At 41.5% G+C, this 27,366-nt stretch overlaps 2 protein-coding genes across 2 annotated transcripts in view; both read left to right on the top strand.

The window, feature by feature from the left end:
• pemt (phosphatidylethanolamine N-methyltransferase) overlaps window positions 1–15,909 on the top strand; it is a 71,517-nt gene extending 55,608 nt beyond the window's left edge. Inside the window, exons 5-7 of the mRNA XM_079578011.1 lie at window positions 6,523–6,634; window positions 9,064–9,138; window positions 15,728–15,909. Coding sequence (XP_079434137.1) covers window positions 6,523–6,634; window positions 9,064–9,138; window positions 15,728–15,782 — 242 coding nt within the window. The 3' untranslated portion in view covers window positions 15,783–15,909. The remainder of the gene's footprint in view (window positions 1–6,522; window positions 6,635–9,063; window positions 9,139–15,727) is intronic.
• Window positions 15,910–25,165: 9,256 nt separating this feature from the next.
• rasd1 (RAS, dexamethasone-induced 1) lies at window positions 25,166–26,672 on the top strand. Its single transcript, XM_079577504.1, has 2 exons — window positions 25,166–25,467; window positions 26,090–26,672. Exons 1-2 carry the CDS (start codon window positions 25,197–25,199, stop codon window positions 26,617–26,619), a joined length of 801 nt encoding a protein of 266 aa, XP_079433630.1. The 5' UTR covers window positions 25,166–25,196; the 3' UTR covers window positions 26,620–26,672.
• The last annotated feature ends 694 nt before the right edge of the window (window positions 26,673–27,366 follow it).

The raw sequence follows: 27,366 nt of genomic DNA, 5'->3' as shown, positions 1-27,366 counted from the left end.
CACAATTGCCTCTAAAATCCTGCACTGTCACTCAAAAAGCACAAGTGATATTTAGTCTGGGGACCACCAATTCATTTTCTCATAGGAGAGGTGTGGTTTACGGGGCGCTACGAATGTCTATCGTAGCCACAGCCAATCGTATCATCGTATCCGATGACGTATGACGTACCCGCTGTAAACTTTCGAGCTAAACTATTTAGAACACGGCCTAAAGCTTGATCGAAATATAGCGTTGCGTCTGCTGCTGTCATGTTTGATCCGTAAATAAACTTTTTTTTTTTAATCCGTAAATAAACTACAAGCTTCCGTATATCGAATAGCTCGTCATCATCTTGCCGTCCCTTCTCGTTCTGTGATTGGTTCCCAAATCCATGTGAATTTTTCGGCCATGGTCCCCAGGCTGTTGTGCAGTTTGAAATGATTCAGCGCACACAGCAGCCTGGCGTTAGCCAGGTTACAAAAACATGTTATTTTGGGTCTAAAGTGCCGTCATGCTCGAGCTCAATAAAGAAGGTGCAGTTACACATTTGACCTGAGGTGGCAGTAGTGAGTATAAAATCGCTAACTTGCATCTAGCCCCTTTAACTATACAAAATGACTAACAATATGCATTAAAGTACAAAGTACCAAAAGCAATGAAGAAAAGTTTTTTCCCTTGTACTCTGTTGAATAAAGACTAGCAACAGACGCTTGTCCTTAGCAGGAGCCATGTCCTCTTTTTTGTTCGGTCTGGAGAAGAATGGGCACAGAATTTCATGAAAGGAACATTTGTCCAACAGTTCGGTCCGGAGGTGGATCGATCGTGTTTTGGGGCTGTGTTGCAGCGAAAAAGGTGAAGTTAAAAAGCAAATGGCTTTTGCACATGGGTAAGGAACGTAAACACACATCAAAATCCAGGATGGATTACATCAAGAGGGGCAGTCTGAAGTGTCAACAAAACGTTAGTCGCACTGTGTTCGTTTGTTTAACAGTTTATACAGCCTTCTGCCTAAAAACAGGCTCTGAGGTTTGGGCCTGATCAAAGAGTGAACCTGAACATTAAGTTAAATTATACTTTATTAATCTTTATAGAGAACTCTCTGCAGAGAAATGTGTTCTCTGTATTTGACCCATCCTCAATGTCGCTGGGTGACCTGTAGGAGCAGTGAGCTGCCAGCATGCTCGTGATTTGGAGACAGAGCTGATCTGCCAAACAAGCAGAAGGTGTGAATTGTGCACGGATGGTCAAAGCCTGTGAGAGCCGGGGCTCAAGGACCAATCTCCATGATGTGGAGCCAGGCTGGTGGTCAGAAACACCTGGAGGATTAACCTACACACCTCCTACTTTTATTTTGGTTCTATACAAAACACAAATAATCTCATTCTTAGAGATTCAAAACAGAGAAGTGTTTACTCATTATCTTGGCACTTTCATTTCATTGTCTAACAAGATTTTCCAAAAATACCTTTTATGTTTCTTAAATTACTGTTGAGTTGTTTCTTTTTGTAATATTCACCATAAAATATAAAATAAAACGTCTCAAAAGTAACTTACTTTCTTTTTAAGGTAAAAAAAAATATATATATATAAAAAAATAAAAAATAAATCACCCTCCGCGGGCGGTCTCTTTTTTTCCTCCAAGCTCGGGTCCTCTACCAGAGGCCTGGGAGCTTGAGGGTTCTGCGCAGTATCTTTGCAGTTCCTAGGACTGCACTTTTATGGACCGAGATGTTTGATGTATTTCCTGGGATCTGCTGGAGCCACTCCTCCAGTTTGGGGGTCACTGCCCCGAGTGCCCCAACGACCACGGGCTCCACTGATGCCTTCACCCTCCAGGTTTTCTCCAGCTCTTCTCTGAGCCCCTGGTATTTCTCTAGTTTCTCGTGTTCCTTTTTCATGATGGTGAAATCGCTCGTCAACCACAATAGCTTTCCTCTGCTCTTTGTCCACCACCACAATGTCCGGTTGGCTCGCCATTACCATTTTGTCCGTCTGTATCTGGAAGTCCCACAGGATCTTGGCTCGGTCATTCTCTACCACCTTTGGAGGTGTTTCCCACTTTGACCTTGGGGTTTCCAGCCCATATTCTGCACAGATGTTCCTGTACACTATACCAGCCACTTGGTTATGGCGCTCCATGTAAGCTTTCCCTGCAGCATCTTACACCCTGCAGTTATGTGCTGGATTGTCTCATTGGCCTCTTTGCACAGTCTACACCTGGGGTCTTGTCTGGTGTGATAGATCTGGGCCTCTATTGCTCTGGTGCTCAAGGCCTGCTCCTGTGCAGCCATGATGAGCCTCCGTGCTGTCCTTTAGTCCGGCTCTGTCCAGCCATTGGTAGGATTTCTGAATATCCGCCACTTCAGTTATGTTTTGGTGGTACATGCCGTGTAGGGGCTTGTCCTCCCATGACGGGACCTCCAGCACTTCATCTTCTGTTCCCCATTGTCTGAGACATTCACTGAGCACGTCATCTGTTGGAGCCTGGTCCTTGATGTACTTATGGATCTTGGATGTTTCATCCTGGATAGTGGCTCTCACACTCACTAGTCCTCCGCCTCCTTCCTAACGGCTAGCGTACAGTCTCAGGGTGCTGGATTTGGGGTGGAACCCTCCGTGCATGGTTAGGAGCTTTCGCGTCTTAACATCTGTGGTCTGTATCTCATCCTTTGGCCAGCTTATTATATATATATATATATATATATATATATATATATATATATATATAATGGGCGGCTCGGTGGTACAGCTGTTAGTGCTTGTGCTTCACAGAAGGTCCCGGGTTCGATTCCCACCTGGGCGGGGCCCTTCTGTGTGGAGTTTGCAGGTCTTCCCCGTGTCTGAGGGGCCGATGGCACAGACTGGTAGCCTCACTTCCATCAGTCTGGCTGCGCCGCCCCATGGCAGCACTGATGAAAGCTTCATTTCAACTCCCACAAGTGGTCCGGCTCCTGACCACTTGCTGTGTGTTGACCTGCATGTGACAAATAATCTTATCTTACCTTATCTTGTCTACCCCAAGGGGCAGCTGTGGCTACAATAGCAGCTTACCACCACCGAGTATTGTGTGAATGAATAATGACAGTGTAGCACTTTGTAAGCCATTATTATTGGATTTTAATACGTATATACTGTAATTGGAAGTAGGTACGAAACAGCCCCCCCTTGGTGTTCACGTCACCAGCCCCCACTGCTAAAGAGTAATTTGAGTCAACACTCAAATGTACTAAAGTAATGGGACGTCTTTTCCAAGATCTTCCTACACACGAGCCCTGTTAAAACGTGTACATGGTGACGGTTTGCTGGGAATTGCGCCTTCTCTGTTCTATATAAAGCCTCTTTGAGTCACCGTGACCTGACAATTGAAAGCCACGACTCTGGAACAAAAACAAACATATCAGCGCAATGTAATTACAGACGCCTAATGGGCCGAGGAGATGACCCGGGCTCAAAACAACATGCTCTTCCAAAGACCCACTATTGCTTCTGTGCTAACGCTGAAACCAGGTTGATCGCCACAATAAAATTACACAACGCTCTTCCTCGGCGTATGTACGGTCTGCATCTGGTGACTTTTGAGGTCAGGAATCAGGTTAGCGCTTTACACGTCATTTTACTATTGAGAATTTGTTTATATAATGCCCCATTCTCTCCCCAAACAACTGTAATCCAATTTGTTATAAAATAGTGGATTCAGCCAGAACGGGGTCAGCTGCAGCCCGTGTGTGACGGCCACAGGTTTCGGGTTGGTATCTACTGGTAACTTGAATCGCTGGAAAACTCAAATGGGTCAGATTATGGTTTGTTGCGCACAATGTCGGGACAATTCATTACATCGTGAGCCACAGCGGGTGATCAGGTTACTGCAAGCCATGGCCTAGTTCACCTGTATGGCAATAGCGCACACACCGCCCACCTGTTGCTACATTTTCACTCCTGACCTGGACACTTTTTTCATCACGGTGAAATTTAACGCCACTATCGCAAGAGAGATTTTTTTTATTATGATTTATTTTACGGAATATATACATTTATTGCATATTAATTTTAACCTCTTAACTCCTGCCTGAATCGAGAGGATCTTTTTCCTCACGTCATCAGATTTTTTTTCCATCATTTTTTTTTGTTGGGTGTTCAACTCATTTATGTAACTTTTTTGTTAATTTTTTTTGTCATTTTTTTGTCAATTTTTTATCACATTCTTGTCACATTTCTGTCTTTTTTTTGTTGTCATTTTTTGTCAAGTTTTTGACATTTTTTGGTCAAATTTATATCACATTTTTGTCATTTTATTGTCACATTTTGTCACATTTTTGTCATTTTTTCGTAAATTTTTATCACATTCTTGTCACATTTTTGTCATTTTATTGTCATTTTTTGTCACATTTTTTGTCACATTTTTGTCATTTTTTCGTTAATTTTTTATCACATTTTTGTCATTTTTTCGTTAAATTTTTATCACATTTTTGTCATTTTTTTGTCACATTTTTGTCATTTTTTCGTCAATTTTTTGTGAATTTCTTGTGACATTTTTGCCACTTTTTTATAAATTTTTCGTCACTTTTTTGTCAATGCAGCTTTGCTGCTATTTTCACAGCTTTTTTCCAGAAGCTTTTGGACTGGGGTAAAGCCAAACTGGAGAAAATGTCCTCGGTTCAGGTGGGAGTTAAGGGGTTGAAAAAAGGACAAAGCAGAATAGACTTTTGTTTTTAAACTTTCCAGTACTGTTGTTTTTCTTTATTCATGCAGTTTTGAGTGATCCTCTTCACTTTAGTCGTTTCTTCTTCTTCAGCCAAAGCGCTTTGATTTGTATTTAACATGTGTCATTCCCGCTGCTGCCTGGAGAGGGCGTTCCAGGCATCACATGAGACTCCTAAGTGTTATTAAAGCATAAATTATCTTTCATTAAAATGAGTAATGTGTGAAATTCCAGATGACCCCCCAGCAGCTTTATTTGTCAGGGGCGTTTCCAGATAGTTAGTGGTGACTCCAGGGCCGTGAACACTTTCTTTTAAAGGAATAGGCCACTGTTTTTAAATACTGAAATATGCTCTTACCTTAGCTTAGAGGAGTTGATATGTAGCCGTCTGGTCTTTACGTGTGCCCTCAGTCACGTAAACAGAGCACAGACGGTGTTAGCATTTAGCCTCTCCTCTTATCATTTATGGCCCCAAACTCAAGCGAAGTTTGAAGCGACCAAGCTCTTCCACATTGTCCCTATGTACATACATACATGAGCCTGTGACAAGACACGTTTAATTTTGTGTGATTATACTTGGATCATGTAAAGGCTTGTGTAACCGTATTTAAATAGTGAAAACGTGGAAGAGCTTGGTCGCTTCTAACTTCGCTTCCGTTTGGAGCCATAGAGGAAAGGAGGAGAGGCTAAACGCTAACACCGTCTGTGATCTGTTTACGTGACTGAGAGCACGCGTAAAGACCAGACAGGTACATATCAACTCGTCTCAGCTAAGGGAAGAACATATCTCAGTATTTAAAAAGGGTGGCCTGTTCCTTTAAAGTGGACGCATGTTGGGTAGAAAATGCCCACCAGGATTTCACGGACATTTGCCGTGATTCTTGCGGAAAGAAATGCCTGATTTCACGAGCCATTTCTCCAAAAGTTGCAAAGTTAAAACAATGTATTTTATCAGTATCAGTATCACGCTTTTCTTTGCATTTCACATCATTGTAAACCAAAAAGACGCAAATATCGCCAAATAAAGATCCAGGAGCAGAGAAACGAAACTCAGACAGAGGGTGAAAGGAGCTCACAGCAGCTCGCTGTAAAGTCAGACTCAGGCGAGTGAGAGGCGGCGGAGCAGATGCTTCAGTCTGAATGACTTAAACCCGTGGAGGTGCAAGACATGACTTCCTACACACACATATAACAACTACAATGGACTTTTTGGAAGTTTGCTTGATTTTGCGTTAATAGTTGCGATCGTGTGTTGTTTGTAGTAGCAAAGCCAATTTTGCGTCTTGCTGCTTCGTGAAGGAGAGGTGAGCTCGGAGGCGGGTGCTGGCTGGGAAGGTAAAGAGAGTTCAGATTCCAGGGCTCGCCAGCGTTACGGTTCAGACAGCTTAAAAGGTCTTCTGCTTATTCACTAAGTATATGGTTGAGCACTTATAGATGGAACAGCCATTCGCACACCTGGAAGCCCCAGGAGGCAGCAGAGCAATTTACCGACTTTAGCTGCTCACCACCACTCACGCCACTATTTCCACTTGAAACTGTTCAACCTGGTCTTAATTTGTGTCAGTGTTGGAGAATCAGGCTTACTGGTAACTTCTATTAGCAAGGTTATGTTGAAGTTTAATTCAAATTCCTCTCACGCCGCAGTGTCCTTTGACCCTGAGAGCTGCCGTAAATGTTTTTCCAGATGGAAGTCGTGACCACGTTTGCCCACTGTCACACAAAACCAATCCACTCTGTTTTGGAGAATTTGACAACGTTTTCATTTTTTTACGCAGTTATGAAACTGACTCAGTCCTTGCTAGAATGTTCTGTCCAATAACACAGTCTGTCTGGTGTTTTTCAGGCGATTACTTTGGCATCTTGATGGATGAGAAGGCGACAGGTTTTCCTTTCAACTTCGTAGAAAATCCCATGTACTGGGGCAGCACTGCCAACTACCTCGGCTTAGCACTGATGTAAGTCTACACACACCCACACTGACTACAAGCACCAGTACGTTTAGTTGTGCTCATTTGCGTTCAACTTTAAATAAATGTGTTTGTGACCATATCCTTGGTTACTTCATTTACGTCAAAGCGCTTCAAAATACACTTGACATGATATCAGTGCACATGCCCTTCTTAAATGGCAGTGAAGTAGAAACTTTTCATGTGTGCTTAGTCTCTATGACAACTTGTTGCTACGCGCACGCTCCAGATCTGATGAAACACCGACTTTTCCCAACGCATGGCAACATGATACTTTGCACAATGGTACTGTGTTCGGCCAGTTTAAGCTCAAATCTAGTTTCATATCCATGCACCTCGCAATGTGGACTTAAAGTTTTATAATCATGATTCAGTTCCAAGTGCGGATTTTAGTGAACTTCAGAAACTTATTACCGTCCTTGTCATATGAAATGCATTTCAGATGAGGTTTAAACTACAGCTACAGCTTTTACACACATGGAGAAAGATTGTGGTTTTCAGAGGGCATTATATTTAATCTAAATCATTCCAGTCTTTCTGTTTTTGCTAATTGCATGATGATGGCTCTAGTAATAGAGGAAGGTCCGTCCATTCCCTGACAGAGTGGGGTCTTCCAGAACGTAAAAAACACTTCCAGCTTCTATGAACAAAACTGAGGTCAAGATCTGGTGATGGGTCTCTGGTCACACTGACTGTTTGCCCCAGAAGCCTACTTTTATGACCACAAGAGTGAAGGAGCAGCTCCTAAAACGTCCTTAACCTTATCAAGTCAGTCCAGATGACGTTATTTAAGCTTCACTACGATGGATAATTCCTGAATGGCTGAGAGCCTTCACGAAACTCCCTTTTACCAGAATTAGGTCAGTAGTGACTTCACTGACTCCTTTATCAATTGCTGATTACCTGCTTGATGCTCGTATGTTTGCATTAGAGACCACTCCAGGATTTCATAAAGGTCAGGTGTCATCTGTGCATTGTTAAGTGGAGCAAAGAAAGTGGGACTTTCGAAACAGAGAGCTCCCGTGACCCATCAGTTAGAGAAAACATCTGTTACCTGGACTGATGGCAGAGGTATAACGGAGGGAAAAGATTAGCATTTGTAGAATAATTGTGTTCATCCGGCCAAACTACAATATGTGTTTGTGGGTCAGAGCCGGTTATGAAACCAAGTCGGCTGAATTAGTGGGTCACGCTGGTCATGTGTGACACACGTGTTTAACCTGGCACACAATCACAGGGGTGTTTTCTATAGAGGTGGAGTGAGTAGTGATGATGTTTGTCACAGTCTCATTCATGTTGTACTATAGAAATAAGACCGCCATTAAAATGTTACAAAGGCTGCAGTTGTTTTGGTAAATAATGTCCTCTGCAAACAAACTATGTTGTCTCAATTGGGTCTGGAGAGAGAACATACTGCAAACCCATAAAAGGATTTAGTTGTGAAATGGAACACAATTGTGGAGAGAAATAAAGAAGACCTTTGTGTGCAGTGCATTTGTATCAATCATAACTAGCAGGCGAGCAACAACATGACAGTAAAGCCTCCTGAAAGTTATGAAATGTGCTCATAAACTGTGAACCCGAGTTTACAACATAGAAATGGCCAAATGCGTACACTTACCAAGTCAGCTTCACCAGAGATGTTTCGTTAGCCATCTATTTTTCCATTAGCCGTTAGCATTTAGCCACCAAACATCTCAAATGGTCAACCATGAGCGAAAATGTCAACCCATCGACCACATTAGCAAACCTGGTTAGAAATCGTTACTAAATGTACAGACTTTTTGAGATTTTGCTTTAGATAAGAATTAGCGTATAAAAGTGGCCTTGGAGCTAAATGCTAAATCATTTAACGTAAAGTACAGGTTTGGGAAGCCTGTTTGCTAACCTAAGTGCGCAGTTCTAAGATCAAGCTTAGACAGCGGAACATCGTTTCTGTGATTTCTGTGCCTCCGACTGAAACAAATATGTTCTGAAATATATGTGTGGTTTGGTTTAGCAACAAATACTTGACTCCGATCTATTTAAAATGTGTGCAATGACCTGAATTTTGATGTGAAAAATGCATCTATAATATGCAACACTATTTCTGCAAGTTATAGGAATGTGCGGCATGTTGTTCAAGACTCAATGGACAGAAAATGAGCTCAGAAATGAATACAATTATTTTCCTTTTAAATACCAGTGTTACTTTCACGAAGTTCACTACATTGGTTTGACTTGTATTTCCCCTTTGGTTGTTGCAGGATTTGTGTCGAGAGCTGTAAAGGCTGTTTGTGCCATTGCTTTATGCAGTTAATTTACAGATAATTTTTTTTAGTAATTTACAATTTGAACTAGCCTTTCATTGTGCATTTGTGTTTACATTTTGTACAGATTACCAAACCTTTCATGTTCTTCTGCATTTGGCTCTACAGTGGCTGTAGTCCTGTCGGCTTGACCCTGACAGCGATCGTAGCAGTGGTGTACAAGGTGGCGATACAATTTGAAGGGTACGTATTCTATTCTTGTTAATGTAACATAGTTTACACCCCGTTCCAAATTATTATGCAAATGATATTTAAGTGTCATAAAGGTTTAAAAAACAAAAAGGTTTTCAATGAAACTCATGGACGGTATTGTGTCTCAGGGCTCCTTGAATCACTGACATCAATCTCAGACGCCTGTGATGATTAGTTGTCAGGTTAAGCCCAGTCAAGGGAAAGACTACCGAAAAAGGACGTTCCACATTATTAAGCAGACCACCATTTTCAAGCAATATGGGAAAGAAAAAGGATCTGAAGATGAAATAGTTGAATGCCTTGGACTAGGTATGAAATCTTCGATATTTCACAAAAGATTCAGCTTAATCATCGTACTGTTGAGAGATTTGTGGCTGATTCAGAGCACACACGGGTTTGTGCAGATAAAGGCGCAATGAGGACGGTTTCTGCCAGACAAATACATCAGATTAAGAGAACAGCTGCGACAAAGCAGCAAACAGGTATTTGAAGCTGCTGAAACAGCCACGCTAATATGTGCATTACGATCGTGCGCGCGAGCCGTATTTCAGTCATTTTGAAACCGTTTATCGCTCTGCAGAAAGAGAAAGAGAGCACAGCACACACAGCTGAGGGGATTCAGGGTCGGGTCCAAAGTCCGGATCCAAGGTTCGGGTCCGGATGGGCTGGCGCATGGGTCTAGATCAAGATCGAGGTCCGCCGTTTAGTGACCTCTGCTGTAAAGAAAACCTCTGCATCACTGGCTGCTATGGGCATAAAAGGAGAGAAACTCATGATGTGGACCCCCTCCTCCCCTGACCTCAACCCTATTGAGAACCTTTGGAGCCTCAAGCAAAACATCTATGAGGGTGGGAGGCAGTTTTCATCCAAACAGCAGCAATGGGAGGCTATTCTGACATCCTGCAAAGAAATCCAAACAGAAACTCTCCAAAAACTCACAAGTTTAATGGATGTAAGAATTTTGACGCTGCTATCACACAAGGGCTCCTATGGTAAAACTTAACTTGACCTGTTAAGATGTTTTTGATTGAAATAGCTTTTGATTTCAGTAAGTATGACCTCCTAATACTACAAATTCAACAAATGACCATTTTCAGTTAATTAGAACCTTTAAATTGAATTGAGTTTGCATAATATGAGTTGCATAATTATTTGGAACAGTACGTTTTCAGTTGTTTATTATATTTATTTTTTGTTTTTTCAATCTCATTAATATTATCCTCTAACAGTTAAAGGTTTGAAAATGATGCTGACTGTCATTTGAGTTGACAATTTCGAAAATCTTAGAAAAATGTAATTTGCATAATAACTTGGAACGCGGTGTAGTATAACATGACAGTGATGAAAGGATCAGTTTTTCAGTGTTGTTTATTGTTGGACATTACGTGACCGGCCTAAAAATGAGTTTATGAGCGCCGCACATGAAGACCTATATTCGCGCCCTCCTCCCTGCTCGCAAAAATTCACAAATGTGCCGTTCGTTCGGAGAGCAGCTGCGCTCTTACTCATCAGCACTTTCATTGTGTGGCCGAGGTCAGAGAAAGCAGGTGTGCGGCTGTGTACTGGACGTGTCGGCATAACTACAGGCTGAGGATGCACTGGAAGAGTGTGCTGTGAAAAGCATAGAGTCGGAAAATAAGTTACATTAAATTAAAGGTGCAAAATCAACTTTATAGGTATCAATGTTATAATAATAATAATAGTGGCTTACACTTGTGTTGCGCTCTACAAGCCTGTGTTACCAAGTTTCTTAAAGGGGGGGTATTATGCAAAATCGACTTTTTCAAGCTTTACATCATGTTATTATGTCATTCCCTCATTAAAAACATGCCTTGGCACATTCACGTATTTTTGAGTAATCTGTAAAAACTCTGATGGCGGCCATTTTAGGGATAGGTTTGCCTGAGTCCTCCTAGGAACGCCCCCACCTCCTGGAGACGCCTCCGAGCTTTCGTCACCAGCCGAGTAACCAACCACTGCTCCTCAGCAGAACCCCCTCCCCACTGATGGCACAGACAGCGTGTGGAGGGGGCGTGTCTGAAAGAGTCAGAGGTTCTTAAAGAGACAGAGGCCTATTTCAAGACATTCACTACAGCCATTTTGAGAGAGACATTTTATACAAGGCAGATATTCTAATTTACTGCATTTAACTCCCTTAACTCCCACCTGAACCGAGCACATTTTCTCCAGTTTGGCTTTACCCCAATCCAAAAGCTTCTGGAAGAAAGGTGTGAAAATAGCTACAGAACTGAGACGAAAAATATGATGAAGATGTGACAAAAAAGTGAGAAAACTTTGTCAAAAAAAGTGACGGAAAATTGACAAAAAAAATAACAAAAAAATGACCCAAAAAAATAACAAAAAAATGACACAAAATGTGACAAAAATGTGACAAAAAAAAGAAAAAAAATGAAAAAAAATGAAAAAAAAAAATCATCCATTTTTTTAATCAAAAAATTGATGAAAAAAAAAAAGACCAAAATGTTACAAAATGAGTTGAAAGTTGCAAGAAGTTTTGGATTTGGATTTAAATGGAAAAGTTCTAAAATAATTTCGCCGCATTTTCCCTTGCGAGAAACCAACGCATTTAAGTAACCAGGAAAAGCATTCCCTACGTTCCGAATTCTTGTGAAGTGTAGCATTCGTTGCAGGAGAGGAAAATGATCCACCCATGCTAGCAAGCTCTTGGTGAACCAGGAAGTAAGGCTGTGGCAAAAAAAAAAAATGGCGTAAAATCATGATCAAGCTGTGTTTGGGATTATACTGGGATAATACTTGCAAAAAGAATATTTCCCCTTAAATTCTTCACCACTTGACAGTGACCACTCGACCACCAGGTTGCAGTGCTTTTTATTTGAGTTAGTAATAGCTCATGCTACAGGTACATATATTTAGTACTTAATGCCTGTGTAAATATGTCTTGTTAGTCTTTCAGTGTTAAGTTACATAGAATCTAAAAATAGTTGCCTGCCTGTAGGAACGGCCCTTAAATATCACAGAGCTGCATGTTGTGAATAAGAGCCCAGGTGTAAATGTGCCCACAGCTTTATTGTCGTCGTGTCATTCATGAGAAATGGGTAATTTGCAGGAAGGTATAGGTGAGACGTTTCCCCACAAGCTGTGAGGGGGAATAGACTGGAGTTATATTTGTCTGAGGCCCGTGGCACTGATTCAGGATTATCTGATTTGGGCGAGTTTGAGAGCAGTGTGTGAGCGGCCTGGCTGGAAACGACTTCACACTGTGATTTCAGGTGCCTGGGACTCAATCTGTAAAGTGAAAATGGAACAGACACAATGTCACATAGTCACAACCTTCTACTACAAGCTTTTCATCTATTGATGTCAAGTATGTCACGATGTTTGCTTTTGCAGTCTTTCTTGTGTCTGCCTGTGTATGTGCAACAGTTGCAGCTCATTCTTTGGTTTTTTTTATGGTCGTTACTGGCTAAGGAGACTTGTATCAACATTTGAGAGAAGACGTAAATATGAAATACTAGAATCACATGCATTTTAGAATAGGTGAGTCTAAGTAAACTTTATTTGGACTGAATGATGATTTTAGTTTCAAATGTTTTCTGGGCTAAACATGCACATTCTTGTTGCCTACGTACAGAGCACTGTGAGTCGATTGGTTCACCCACACTTGGGTGCCATGCAGGGGCGGATCTAGAAAAAAAATCACGAGGTGGCAAGCAGGGTCAGGGAGAACTTCTGAGGTGGCAACACATTTTACAATGTTGAATGTTTATAGCAAATGTTTAGCTTGATCGCAAAGCAATTTTTCAGTTTAGCTGCAGGCTGAGCCCCCCATACATACATTGTACATAATATAAGTAGGGGGTCTGACTCAGGTAATATTGAAACTTTTGTAATAAAAAACAATAAAATAAACACAATCTTTGGCGCCACAGTCTTTGTCCTGTCAAAGAAGTAGCTTCTAGACCAGATGTGAGACGTCACATGACAATGGGGGGGCAGCTGGGGTGGCAAGACCTTTAATAGGACCCCATGTCACCCCTCTAGATGGTCCCAGGACCAGGAGCGGACACTACGTTGTAACCAAATAAAGAAATATGTGAGTATCTCTGTCTGGATTTATGAACTACTGATGTGCTAGCCTTTAGATTTTTTCTAAACTTTATTTGTATAGCACTTTTCACAGACACAATGTCATAAAGTGCTTTACAGTCGTAAAACAAGAATAGAAACATTTACAGTCTATTTCCAGGGAACATTTATTTCTATTAGTATCTTCTGATTGTTGTTTTAGTTATTTTATAGGTTTCTTCAATACTTTATTACATTACTTTTACATTACATTACAATATAATGATGTGGATATGATTCAAACTGCAAAATTACAATTTGGTAGTGATGGCCAAAAGCTTTTATATTGCTCTTCCTGGAGCAAACTGTTTCAATAACAGCTGGTCATGTGACAAAAGTCTCAGTTGTCTGGAAAAGTTCACTCGGTTTGTTGCGTATCAGTGTCTCAAAGCGGGTCATTGGCTCGGAGCGTTTCACTGCTGCCTTGAGCGGCGAGGCGCTAAACCACAGATGTTTTCTGGTCCATATAGCAATGAAAATCATTAGTGATAAGATAATGTGCTGCATTTCCCCATTTCAAATTTAACCGCGTTCATGTGGTGAAAGTGTCTGCGCCAGGCTGTGGGCCTGCTACTCCTGACAAAGTCCTGCTTTTGAAGAGATTAGCTCATGTGGATGGCTGACCGGGCGAGGGAAACATAAGAAGCGCCATCTACTGCAAACAGTGGATAAATTTGCTCTGACCAAATGAATCAAAAAGATTGCGCTTTGATGTCCTGCCTCGGAGCAGCAGAGCCCCAGGTGACTGAGTTGGCCCCGCCCACTGGAGCTCTGTGACGCACAGACCCACGTTATGAAGAAAATGACGCTTATCAGCTTATGATTGATTTGATCATTCAAACATCAATATCAGGCTGCAAACAATAAAACCAGTCAGTCTGAAAGTTCTCTTGCACACATGATTGTGTCGGTGCTTCAGTCGTGTTGATGAGAATTTGCAATTATACGGTTTGTCCACAAGAGGTCAATGGTCACATTTATACAGCGCCTTTCTTCCTGCTTTAGGCACTCATTGTGCTTTACATCAAGGAGCCACTTACCCATTAACACTCTGATCCACACACACCAGTGTACGCTCTACTCTCTGCGTCACCGTCAGTGTTCAAACAGAATCAAACAGCCCGGAGACTTCCAACCTTACAAGATCCTTACAAGGCTTCAGTTGCCCATTATTACTATACGGGTCGTGGCTCGTCATGGCCGGGATGATGGTGGATTTCAATACCAGTTGAGAACCAATGGTCTTTACTAGGGATGCACCGATACCACTTTTTCTAAAACCGATACGAGTACGAGTACTTTGATTTAAGTACTCGCCGATACCGAATACCGATACGAGTACAAGGCATTTTCTTCAACATTCTTAGTAAATTTACTCATTTATTCATTTATGTATTTTTATTTAACAATAGTATTGAGATGTTTCTTAAATGGTCTCTTTTCGTCTTTACTTCAGCTCCTGTAGATTTTCTCGTGTGTTTGTAGTAACTTAGTGAGAAGCTACAGTGTTTTCATTGTTTTGCTGCAGCTCATTTTCTCTCAATATAAACATGCTGTATGTCTTTAATTTGGATTTTCTGAGGACTTTTTAGTCGCTGGGTTAGTTTTTCAGATGAACAAACCCCTGGGCATAAAACGGTGTCAGAATGGCCAAAACTGCTAGCCGCGAGTTAGCAACGTTAGCCTGTATGTTGTAAACACTGCAGACGCTGCAGCGCTAACAACATTTAGCTCTGGTTAAATCCAGCTCAGACTCTGGTTTAGAGAGCGCAGTCTGTAATAAAGTCAGCTCTATGTGGAATATTGTATTTACACTAAACAATTCTCCAGTTGTTATCTTCTCTCCTCAGCTGAGAGCTGCGCCTCGTAGGAGCGCTGGCCGCACGTCAAATGGTATCGGTTTCTGGCATCGGCACCTCATGAATGAGTACGAGTATGAGTACAAGCATGTGGTATCGGCCCGATACCCGATACTGGTATCGGTGTCGGTGCATCCCTAGTTTTTACATCAGTCATTGTTCCCATCAAGACCACATGCTGACAGAATATTTCATTGTTTATAATTTGCAATTTGTCTCTATTCAAATAGCGATTTTTATGTGATTTTTTCTTTACATAGAATGTCTGATCCTATAAATGACCCATTTCTAATTTTGACACATTATGAGCATTAGAGGTCAGTTTCTCTAGCGAGTCCAACAGTAGCTTGTTAAATGTCTTCCACACCATTTAGCCGTCTTTCCCCAAGTATCACTGTGGAATTAGTTGTGGGTCATTGGCGGCGGAGCAAACGCGATCACATGGAGAGTGACATGTGCGGACACGAGAGTTCCTGTTCCTGGACAATGGAAATGCTCGTTCACTCATCGCCCGACGCTTCGCTGAGCACACGCCGGGTCCTGGCACCGAGCGGTACGGCATTCCCCTCCCTGATTTATGGTCCCATTTCATGTTTGTCCTGTTGTATTTACAGACCATTCACGGAACGGATTTATCAGGAGAGGAGCCGTCGGAGCAAACACGAATAATGGACTCCCCGGAATGGATTCCCAGACGCCTCGGCATCCCCGTCCGGTTCACGACGCCGACCCACGGGGAAATCACACTGCCCAAAATCCTGATTAAATGCTTTGTACATTCCTTACGACAGTATTGAGACAACCCAGAGGAAAGAAAATCCCAATTTGAGATCTTAATATTGTCTCAGTTCTTTCTCCTAGACCATTTTGAGCAGTGTTTAAGACCAAAGTGAGCTCATGGCTTATTGCTCCTGTTTCTTGTTTTTGTCTCTTGAGCAACAGGCTGTGCAAAAGCTCAGGTCAGACTCCAGTGTAGATTTGAAAGAGATATCACTTTGTTCTTTATCAAAACTCAAACTGTCTCCACATTGGTGTCTTCACTTCTCAAGTTTAGAAACCAGAGAGATTTCACTTCCAACTGAATCAGGTCTCATTCCAGGCTCTTTCTGTGTCTCTAAAATTTCCCTTTACAGACAATAAAAACCCAAGAAAAAAAGAAAAAAAAACAGTCTTAAAAAAATTGTTACCTGATTCATAAATAAAGATTTGTATTTATCATGAATAACACATTTTTCTATGCTCAACACCATACTTTCAATGTCTCTATTTGGTTTGACTCAAGTCATATATATATATTTTTTTAAATTATTACTATAGTTTATTTATGCTGTGAATTTGTCATTGTCTAGCCTATGCATTTGGGGGAGGTAAATAAATAAAATGGAATTGCATGGATGCTATATTATTATACACGGTAGTAATTTATAAATAATAATCTTTTTTTTTCTTTTCAAACAAACGGTTCGCGTTCGCAGCTTGAACAAGGATGAGCTACAAAGTCATTGGTTAGCGCCAATTTTTCAAATTCACTATCAGTCATGTAATTGGCTAGGAGCCTTGTCGCTCACTGTTGCTGAGCTCTGATTGGTTGATTTGTCCAAAGTGGCTGGTGGTCAGTGGCACCGAGCAGCAGCGCACGGAATACAGCAAAACTACTAATAATCCTGATGGAAAATATTATCCACCAACTACAACATTGAAGGTAAGACCAAGTTTCATTTCTGTTTAGCCTTCCTAGTATTTACTGTGGCTTGATTTCCCTACAAGGCGCTGCGAGTGCAGCAAAACAGTTGCGTAAGCTATGTTGTATTATAGCACTATGCTAACTAAACGGGCATCGTTTTACTGTCTAACTCTCTCCCAACATGGGCATGCTATATAGCGTTGGAAAGCACAGGACCTCCCGAGTTATGTCGTCGTATTAATTTAACTCCCAGAACGACTTTTTTCCGCCGCGATCGCGGCTATGCTAGCCTTAGCTGGTAGCAATGTTGTTAGCTTTGTGTGCACAAGCTGTAACGAGGAATCGGAAATTACATTTCTTTGTGGAGACATGAATGTATTATTTGTTAAGATTAGGAACACCAATTGATATATTCTCATAATAATTATTATAATCCTATAAAGCAACGATATTTGTATCAGAACAGTGTGTGTTTTAACTTTGCACTTCTAACTAAATGTGCCTTCAGCTAACTTTGCTTGATGGAAACAAGAGGATGGGGAGAAGAGGGAGACACTCCCACATACACCCTGAAATGTAAGTTCACTCTCATTCATTTATGCATAATATTAGGCAGTGTCTTCAGAACTGTCTGGCTACAAACTCGTTTTGCTATTTTGCTGTCTCCTTATGAAAATGTATAAAGACATCCTGTTCAATATATCCTCTTAGAATCAGTTTGAGAAATAAATTAAATTATTAGTTATTACAAGATAAACCTAACCTTTACCTACCGGTAACCTAATCAAAATCATTTCCCAAACTTTAATTGTTTCTATACTTACGCGTTTTCCAACGCCTGGCCCTTAACCGGTAGAATTTGTCCATATCAAATGCATGTGACAGCAAAATAGCTGAGAAGCGTCCCACGACATTGTAGACACTTCTGTAATATTAATATTTTTTACTCTGAGTTTGCATTTACTATAGGTCATATTCTTTTTTCCTGTTTTGATTTTCAGATCTGATTGCCATGTCCTATAACAGCCTCATGCACGGCCCTCTGAACTCAGAGACATCCACCGTTCTCTACTAGTATACCCCAGGCTCCTGCTATCCCTCAGCCAAGTGGGAGAGTTGACCAACTAGAGGAGTTTCTACAAAAAGTAAGTAGTATTTATCATTTAACATTATGCTTTTTATTTACAGTATAGGCTATGCCTCATTTACTTATTACTTTTTATGGTATTTTCCTTAAACATAATCGTGGCTGAAATACATGACCTGAACTTTTCCTCCTGTTTTTCTGTGTTGCAGGTTGTGTACAGCTGGAGGCAGGACACAGATTTTGCCCAATACCATGCTACCAGCTTAATTACAAGCACTTCAAAAGTGAGTTTTTGATTAGAGCAGGCATGTGACACCAGTGGTTTTAAATCCGCATGCAGCTCTTCAGCTCTCCTCTTGTGGCTTTTGGTTATATCTGGGGGAAAAGGGGTCTTGTGACTTAAATGATTGGCTGCATTTCCTTGCAGATACCGATTTAATTTTTCCAGTTAATATTGCAGACTACATAGTTCTTCTTACACATTAAAACATATTAAAAAAAAATATATATATATATATTTAATATTTCATTGCTGCAGAGTCTTGTCCAAAGACCCACTGTACTTTACTGGCTTTCAACTCAGAGTTTTGTAGTTTATTATAGCGTTTACTCCAATTGTGTTATTTATATATTTTTAATAGTTTATGCTTATTTCTTTTGGTAGTTGCACTGTTTTAAGTGCATTATTTGGATGTAGTATATTATGTTTCTTTTGTAAACAGACAACAGTTTGTATATGTAATTGGAACTTTTGGCAAGTGTATGGCAATGTTTGATCCTTAACCTGAATAGGACGGTCCGCAATGAAATGATGACAGACATTAAACATTAAATGTTTTTGTTTGTTTTGCAGCAGAAGAATGAAGAAGGGGAAAATGGACACCAAGCAGATGTTGCCACCGATCATCTTAAAAAATCAAGATTGAACCCCAATGTGATGACAACAGAACATCCCCAAAAACATTGAACTGTTTCCAGAAGGTGAACAAATCAGCAACTTTCCTGGACTAACGGACTGTTACCTTTGGGCAATACTGAAAAAGTCCAGAAGGATAAAAGCTTGAAGTCAAGACACAGGACCTTTACATAATCTAACATCATCTGTGGGATCTTCAGCAAGGGTGCCCAAGGGCAGCCTTTTTTATTACTTGGGTGTCACACATTGTTAGAGATGGAACTTGTTACTTTAATAATTCTACTCGATTGAACTCTTGTTAACTTAACAGACAGCTGACATTAAAGTTCAACCTTGCACCATTTAATGTATTACCAGTTCCTCCAGGAATAATCCGCTATTTTCTTTGCTTCTTCCCTGCAAATACTATTTCCTATCAGTAGAAATCCATTTTACTTGTTACTATTGGCATGTGCCAAAAACATATATTTTTTTCCTCTAGGGTTAAAACAGGGAAGAAAAGTTAGATTCATTGCAACTTTTGGAAAAATGACTGTGAAATCAGGCACATACTATATCCTACAACAATAACAAAAAAGGCCTGCAAAATCCTGGAGGGACTGTTTTACTGCTTTGACCATATGCTGTAGCTGCTCACACTTCAATAGGTGGCCTTCGATGAAAATGTTTTTATTTATGTATGCTAATATTTGTTGTGTCGCATACATTAAATAAATGTATATTTTGCTATTTAAGTGAGATTGAATCTTTATTTCTCCATTATGGCTTGTTTAGAAGCTTTAGGAGCCATAAAAACTTTCTCCCTGGTGTCTCAAGTGGGTCTCACCTCTAGTCTCATTTGTTTCTCCCTGGTGTCTCAAGTAGGTCTCACCTTAGTCTCATTCGTTTCTCCTAAAATTCACTAGGAGCAATAGAGGAGAATCTCATTTTCGTCTCTTGAGCTTAAAAAAAGCCACATTTGAGCAGCAAATTTTTCCTCTGGGAAGCCACTCTCCAGGAAATATTTCAACTTTTTTTTTTTAATGTTTTCAATACTATACAATATGAGTAGTTCAGATTATGCAAGCATTTTTATCTGAGCATGATGCCACTATTCACTTTTGAGAGCCACTGCTGTAGATGCCGTGCACTGTATCGTTCGATTAAAGCCATAGCAGTTGTTCCACTGTACACGGTTAAATGTAGAAGACCTTTGGAAACGTCAGGGGCAGGGTTGTTCTTCCAACAACCCGCACCGAACGACCGTATATAAGCTGCCCATTGATGAAGTAATGGATTCTTGTTATGTAATAAACTGTGAGTCAGGGGTCAAAGCCTTTCTTGCCTTTTTATTTGTTGTGGAACAATTATTACCGCAAGCACTTATGAAGGGGGTTGATTGTCTGGTCTCTAAGGTACAATGTCTTGGAGAGCGCTCTATAATTTGTCTGTTTTTTGTTGTTGTTTTTAGAAGTAGTCGTGAAATGTAAAAATGTAACAGTTGTGGTTCTCAAAACTTTATTCATTTTAATTAGAGATCATTTCATTTACATTTTGGTGAAGTATTTAAGTTGGGTCCAATTTGGATCTGCTTTCACCCTTTTTAGCCCCTTTAGTCTTTAGTCTTGACCGAGACCTGATTGTAAGGTCAAAACATCTATTAGGAGCTTAGAAGGTCAAATATTTACGAGGTTATAATTGATGTAAAACCTTTTTAGACGTTTTATTAGATTGATTAAGTAAAAAAAAAAACTGCAGGTGAAACATTTTCTGTGTGGAATATATCCTGACTGAACAGGGGCAGAAATACTTGGATCAAAGTGGTCTCCACTGCTGCTCAAGTTTCCCAGAGAGAGCAGACCTTTTTACTGTATGTGAAACTAGATCAGTGCAGAACAAAGGATGAGTGGTTCTGAGAGACGCTGAGAGCATTGGGCTCTCACGTGTTGCTGGAGGTGCCCCTCTGCTTGCACTTCTGTCAGACACACAATAATGCTGAAAGGTACTCTAAGCCGCCAGCAGAAGTACTCTCGCCACCCAGTACGACTGTCTCCCTCTTGTGCGACTCCTGCCTCACCCCGCCCGGCCATGGAGACACCCAGGTTTGTATCGATCAGCGACACAAAACTCACTGGCCTTGCCCTGAAAACACCCAACATTGTTCGAAATATGATACAGCTTTGAATATATTTTAGCTATTGATGGTCAGTGGTTAAGTTGCAGGGCAGTTCAAAAGTCTCTCTCCTGTTAGGAGTTTGAATAAAACTGTACTTTAATTTTGTCTTGTACCCATGAGAGAACAAGCACCAACACAATCGCATTCCCTGACCAGCCAAACTACATGCTTTTGCAAAGAGGTGTAGTCTGGGAGCGAGAGGGATCTCAGCAATTTCTCAGTGGCCGTATTTGACAGACGCATCAACCAATAAGAGAAACGCTGGATAAGACACAGGAACCTTTTCAGTAAACATTTAACAAGGAGAGAATGGCATGTCTGCCAGAACAACCCTGTCTCCACGCACGCCAGCTTTATGTTTTGGAAGAGCGCAGTGACAGTGCCATGAACTCTCGCCTCACGGTCTGTGAGTGGACCGATACTGGACTGATACTACTCCTTTGAACAGAAAGGAGAATCGTCTGGCTGGTCAGGCAAACAATCGCATTGAGCGTTAGGGATGGAAACCAAGACATCCCTGTAGAACAATGACATTAACAATATGAAATATGAAACAATATGAAATGTTCAGACTGAAGTGAAGCTTGCCTCACTATCCAACATCTGCTTTCAAGAGTGGAACCTCAAGGCAACGTAGGTTTCTGTAACACTTCTCAATAGAGTACAATGTTTAATAACAAAGCATTGAATCATGACACGTTTACTCAATGCTGTCACATAACGGAATGAAATCACAAAACTACTGAAACACACACAGATGTGGAGCAGGAATGAAAGTGAGGGCTTCCGCTACAACCTATGATTATTTAACTGATGCTCAGACAATGACTTGGATCTGGATCCAAAGCATGACACCAGTTGGTCAAGTTTGTTTTACTGTATGCGTATTTTTCACAATTTTAAGCTTTTTAGCCCCATCAATATAATTCCATCAGTTCCAGTCTGACATGTGACCTCTGTTTTACACCAACTTACCAGGATGGTTTTCCCTAACTGTACCAAGTTTGTGTCTCCAGTGGAGTGCCTGAGGTGCAGGTTAAAGTCATCGGACTGGTGAACAGCTCTCACACTGTGTGGTGAAGAGCAAACAATGGCCTCTTTCATCATGTCTGGTTCAGAGGCTCAGGAGTCAGTCACACACAACAGCGTCTGTGGGAACTGCTCCACACAGGGCTGCAACATGTCATGACTCAACATTTGTGGTCTGCAGCCTGTCCCACATTTAGGTTGATCTTTGGTCCATCGCTCCCTCGTTGAAGGCAGTTTACATAAAGAAGACGTTTCATGATCATGTAAGATTGTTGTACCATGTTATATATGCTGAAAATGATGCCTGAACTGGAGCTTTGTTACAGTAATTCTGCAGACAGTATTTAGTTAGTCACCCTCTTCTGCACTTAAAGCACCAGCCCACACTCTGGTTTCCATGAGGTCTTTCTGTCTTGTCTAGACCCTCAGCAAACTTGTTTTTGGTCAAAGTCAAACTCCCTTCCAGCACAGTTTAGCAAGTCTGTCCATTTGTAAACACAATTGATTCAATACTTTCCGCCTCACTGCAGTAAGAGTCAGGTTTAAATGTGGTCTTTTCTAGATGCGTTAATGTAAGCTGAGCTAAAGGTTTTGTTGTTTTGTTTGAGAGCATATTTTTTTGGAGTTTAAGCCACAGGGATAGTATTTTTTTATACATGATAAATCCGTATGGAAAAAGATTTTTGGTAATTTTCAGGGGACCTAGTGAAATGACTAATGAATAGACACTGCCAAGCTCTCCACAAATCTCCTTAAGAATATTACAGCACTATAGTTTTTAAGCAACTGTATTTAAGATGGACAGAGTGAACTATTGAAACATTATACAGTAGCAGTTTTGCAGCCAGTCGATGTTTACACAATTGTTAAAATAAAGCTTTGGCATAAATTCAGCCTGGAAGACCGACCTGCAGCACTCATTCATTGCCTCATCTCCGACTTGGATAAATCATCTCTTCATCTCTTGTCGCACCTCTGTGACAGCCAATCACCACAGCAGCACGTTCCTGCTTTAGCCAATAATCGCCCAGGATTCCCCTCTTAAGCCCCTCATTCACTGCTTCTGCCATAGCTGTGCTGCAACCCTCCTCCGCCCCTCCTCCACCAGGCCTCGCCTCTACTCTGCTCATCGAGGCTCGTTGTCCACTGGCCTCCTCAGACCTCATCCCCTGCCACCACCAGTGCCCAGACTCCAGGGGAGGACTAGTGTAGCTTCTACGAATTTTAGTCAAGTCAATCTTCAACGTGTAATCAAAGACAGGACGATGTGCCAACACGAACAAACCGGTCATCTGGGATCTGCTCCTGCAAACACAGTCCAAGTGACAGCATTTCTCTGTTTGGTTTTGCGCAGCTTCTTCATGCATGCTGTCTGGGCAGAGTAGACCTAGACAAATGATTAACGTGAAAGCAGACCAGCTGAAGGTGCGTGTTGCACTTGCACAGCGCTGAAAATATAGTCTTAGAATTTGAAGGACACGTTTGTTACACTCCAACTCGCTCATATCCTTTTGAAGCTTGCCAGGGGCGGACTGGGACTGAAAAACAGCCCTGGACTCTGACTAGCCTGGCCCAAATTAGCGTAATTGTGCACTTCCACAAATACATATTTTAACCTCTAAACCGCCTTAACATTAACGAGTGCATTTTCCCCAGTTCGGCTTTTTATTATTATTTTTTTTATCGGTATCATCAGCAAAAAGAACGGGAAAGGTGGTCGTAGAAACAGAAGCAAAATCATTAATATAAATAATAAATAATAGTGGTCCCAAAATTGAACCTTGTGGCACACCATACTCCACGGAATTCCTTTTGGATTCATGGTTTCTTATACGGGGCTTTACCCAAATCTAAAAGCTTCTCGACTGGAGATCAACAATGTAACGCCTCATTTGAAAGCTAAGACCTACAAAAGTGATGGAAACTTTTTGTCACGTCGCCACATTTTTGTCAGATTTTTGTTGTTTTTTCTATCATTTTTTTGTTTTTCTCATGTTTTTGTTGACTTTTCATCCTCTTTTTCTCGCTATTTTGACGCTTTTCTTTTTAGCTTTTAGATTTGGGTAAAGCTCGGTCCTTCTGTGCTCTTCCAGAATGGACTTATGGCCAGTCCGCCCCTGAAGCTTGTCCTTTTCTGAGTTATGGCCACATGGTTGTTTTTTCTCAATGCAACAAAAATATTGCCATTATACAATATATATCTATTTGTTGTACATTTGCATGAAAAATAAATGAAGACCTTGAATCTACCATATTCCCTTTAAGGTAAAATATTCGCAATTGCTATTTTTATGCACACAGACGGCTCGAAGTAACTGCAGTACTCGTGCCCTCTGACTCGTCGTACCCGGAGCGCCCTCTATTGGCCTCAAATAAAAGTACACGTTATGTGCGCCTTCAATCAGAGCCAAAAGTCCATCTTCAAAGTAATCAGATGTAGAGTCAAAATATTATATTAACATTCTGATATTTCCAAAGAACATACCATTGAGATGACATGACTCGAATCATTCTTAAGATACAAGAAAATTAAAAAAAATTTTTAGCCAATGTCACGTTAAGCTTTTGCAAACATTTATCGTACTCAAGTAGAAAGAAGCAAGAAGTAATGCTACACTCCAACCTCAAAAACGCGCTTGAGTAAATGCAATAGACCCGCTTCTGTAAACATTTCCACATGTTTTGCAAGTTTAAACGAATTTCTCGACGGTTTTGGGCACATGTCAGGCTTTATGCAACTATGCGGCGACTTACACGCTCCGTTGGTTATTAGGAAAAATATTAACCAGTTCCAACGAAACTCATTTCCTTTCCAGTTTTGTTTTTTGTACAAGGGTCAAGTCGGAGTTAAAACAAAACATCCTGGACACATTAATGATTCTTCAGTGACAGCTCGTCTTGATTTCGCGATAAAGCTCGTGCGTCGTCTTCCCGCGGTGGCTCCAGTGGCCGTTCATGAGAAACAGCGGGCTGACGCAGCAATGGGAACGATACAGTCAATGGACGTTGTGTGAATGTGTGCGCGCGCGTGTGTACGTGTGTGTCCGTGACGTAAAGAGAAGGAGGGGCCGCTACGCCGTCCGGGGGTTTATAAAGCTGCGCTCCTCGGCTCCCAAGTCAGAACCGCACAGAGAAACACTGAGAAAACCTAACGAAACCTCACCTTTAAGAGTTCACTCACCTTTAAGCGTTTACTCACCCTCGCCTTCACCATGATAAAGAAAATGTCGCCGTCCGAGAGTGACTACGACATCCCGGCCAAGAACTGCTACAGGATGGTCATACTGGGCTCCACGAAAGTTGGGAAAACTGCCATCGTGTCTCGCTTCTTGAACGGCCGATTCGAAGAGCAGTACACGCCGACGATAGAGGACTTTCACAGGAAACTGTACAGCATTAAAGGGGACGTTTACCAGCTGGACATACTGGACACGTCCGGCAATCACCCGTTTCCCGCCATGAGGAGGCTGTCGATACTGACAGGTGTGTAGAACCTTAAAGCTAGCAGAACTTTGGTCAAAATACATAACTTCAGGGTTGTTTTAAAAGTTTCTTACCTTAGAATTATGAAAAGCCTTGCTGTAGTGAAGTTTTAAATGTTTGCCGAACTACAAAGCAAAGTTGTCTCCGCTTTTTTGAAGCGCGTGCATCTCTCGCAGGTTACAGTGTATCAGCCGGACCGCATCACTTGTTGCATTACTCGGCCAATAGTAAATAAAGCTTTATGCTAGCTCTTTGCAAAAATGGTCCGATATTTAGTTTTTGTTTTTTTTTCAGCATGAATGTAGCAGTGTACAAAAAAAAGAGTTATCTATACTCAATAATGGAATAGATGGATTTTTTTAGACTGCCAATAACACCGATTTTAATTAATAAAAAATAATGTATTGAAGTATTTTATTATTACTACAGTGGGGAAAATGTACTGCAGGACCAAAACACTAGTGGCATTCAAAAAATAATGGCATACAACTGATCCAGAAAGGAAGAATTCAAGTTGATAGTATACGACACTGAAAGTGCTTATAAAACATCACTTATGTGCTAGTCTGAATGCTGTGTAATAACTTGTGACTAATATTCCCCTGTCATTATTTTTCATCAGGCGATGTGTTCATCCTGGTCTTCAGCCTGGACAACAGAGACTCATTCCAGGAGGTGCAGCGTCTCAAGCGTCAAATCTACGAGACAAAGTCCTGCCTAAAGAACAAGATCAAGGAGAACATCGACGTGCCGCTGGTCATCTGCGGCAACAAGGGCGACCGCGAGTTCTACCGCGAGGTCCAGCCGGAGGAGATCGAGCAGCTGGTGGCCGGCGACGACCAGTGCGCCTACTTCGAGATCTCGGCCAAGCGGAACGAAAACGTGGACAAGATGTTCCAGACTCTGTTCACTCTCGCCAAGCTACCTCACGAGATGAGCCCCGACCTGCACCGCAAAGTGTCCGTGCAGTACTGCGACCTGCTGCACCGGAAGTCCCTGAAGAACAAGAAGCTGAAAGACATCGGGGAGGCGTACGGGATAGTGACGCCGTGCGCGCGCAGGCCCAGCGTGCACAGCGACCTCATGTACATTAAGGAGAAAGCCATAGGGGGCGGGCAGGGCAAGGACAAAGAGAGGTGCGTCATTAGCTAAAAGCGACTCAAAACAAAAAAACACCAAAGTGATTTTTAAGCCGAGAGTCAGCATGCAGAAGCGCTGACTGCGAGGAAAAGCGGACCCGAGCGCTCACGTACGCTGCAGCGCCGTTTCCATGGAGACAGGGGCCGGCGAGCGCTCCTGCTATCCACAAAAAAAAAAAAAGACAGACACACAGACCGGGAGGCGTCTGAGACCGACCCGAGCTTACCTAGACCCGCGACGTGGCTTCTTGCTTGTGAGAGTGGCGACTGCCGATGTGTTGTGTTGACGTCACGCCTTCCTCGATCCGACGACTGACAAAAACGAGAGACTCTTGTCCCGGGAGACTTTTAACAAAGAGGGAAAAGTTGTTTACATTTTGCTCACAGACTTTACACGGTCGAGGGCACTTGAATGTGTTTGCAATCGAAAGTATTTTTTAATGTGAATGTATATTTATTGGCTGTTCATTTTTATTGCAGAGACTAAGTTAAAATAAAAAAACAAAATGATGAAAAGTGAAATATTTTTGCTCCAGTGTTATTCATTGCACACATTGCATTACACACATGTGACAAAAGCACCCAGAGTCCGGAGACAAAGTGCGGAGCTGTGACGAATGCCTGGATGAAGAACCTGCAGTGTAAAGTGTTAGTTATAAAGGGCACATTTGAGTAAACGTGTTACATGACAACAACATGCTAGTCTGTCATTGCCAGCCAAAACATTGCATCACCGTGTGTGCAAACGCTCATTTGAATA

The sequence above is a fragment of the Gobius niger genome (genome assembly GCF_951799975.1).
Source record: "Gobius niger genome assembly, chromosome: 19".
NCBI classification, from domain to species: Eukaryota; Metazoa; Chordata; class Actinopteri; order Gobiiformes; family Gobiidae; genus Gobius; species Gobius niger.
Note: the sequence above shows the minus strand (reverse complement) of the source record. Positions and strands in the feature narration are given on the sequence as shown.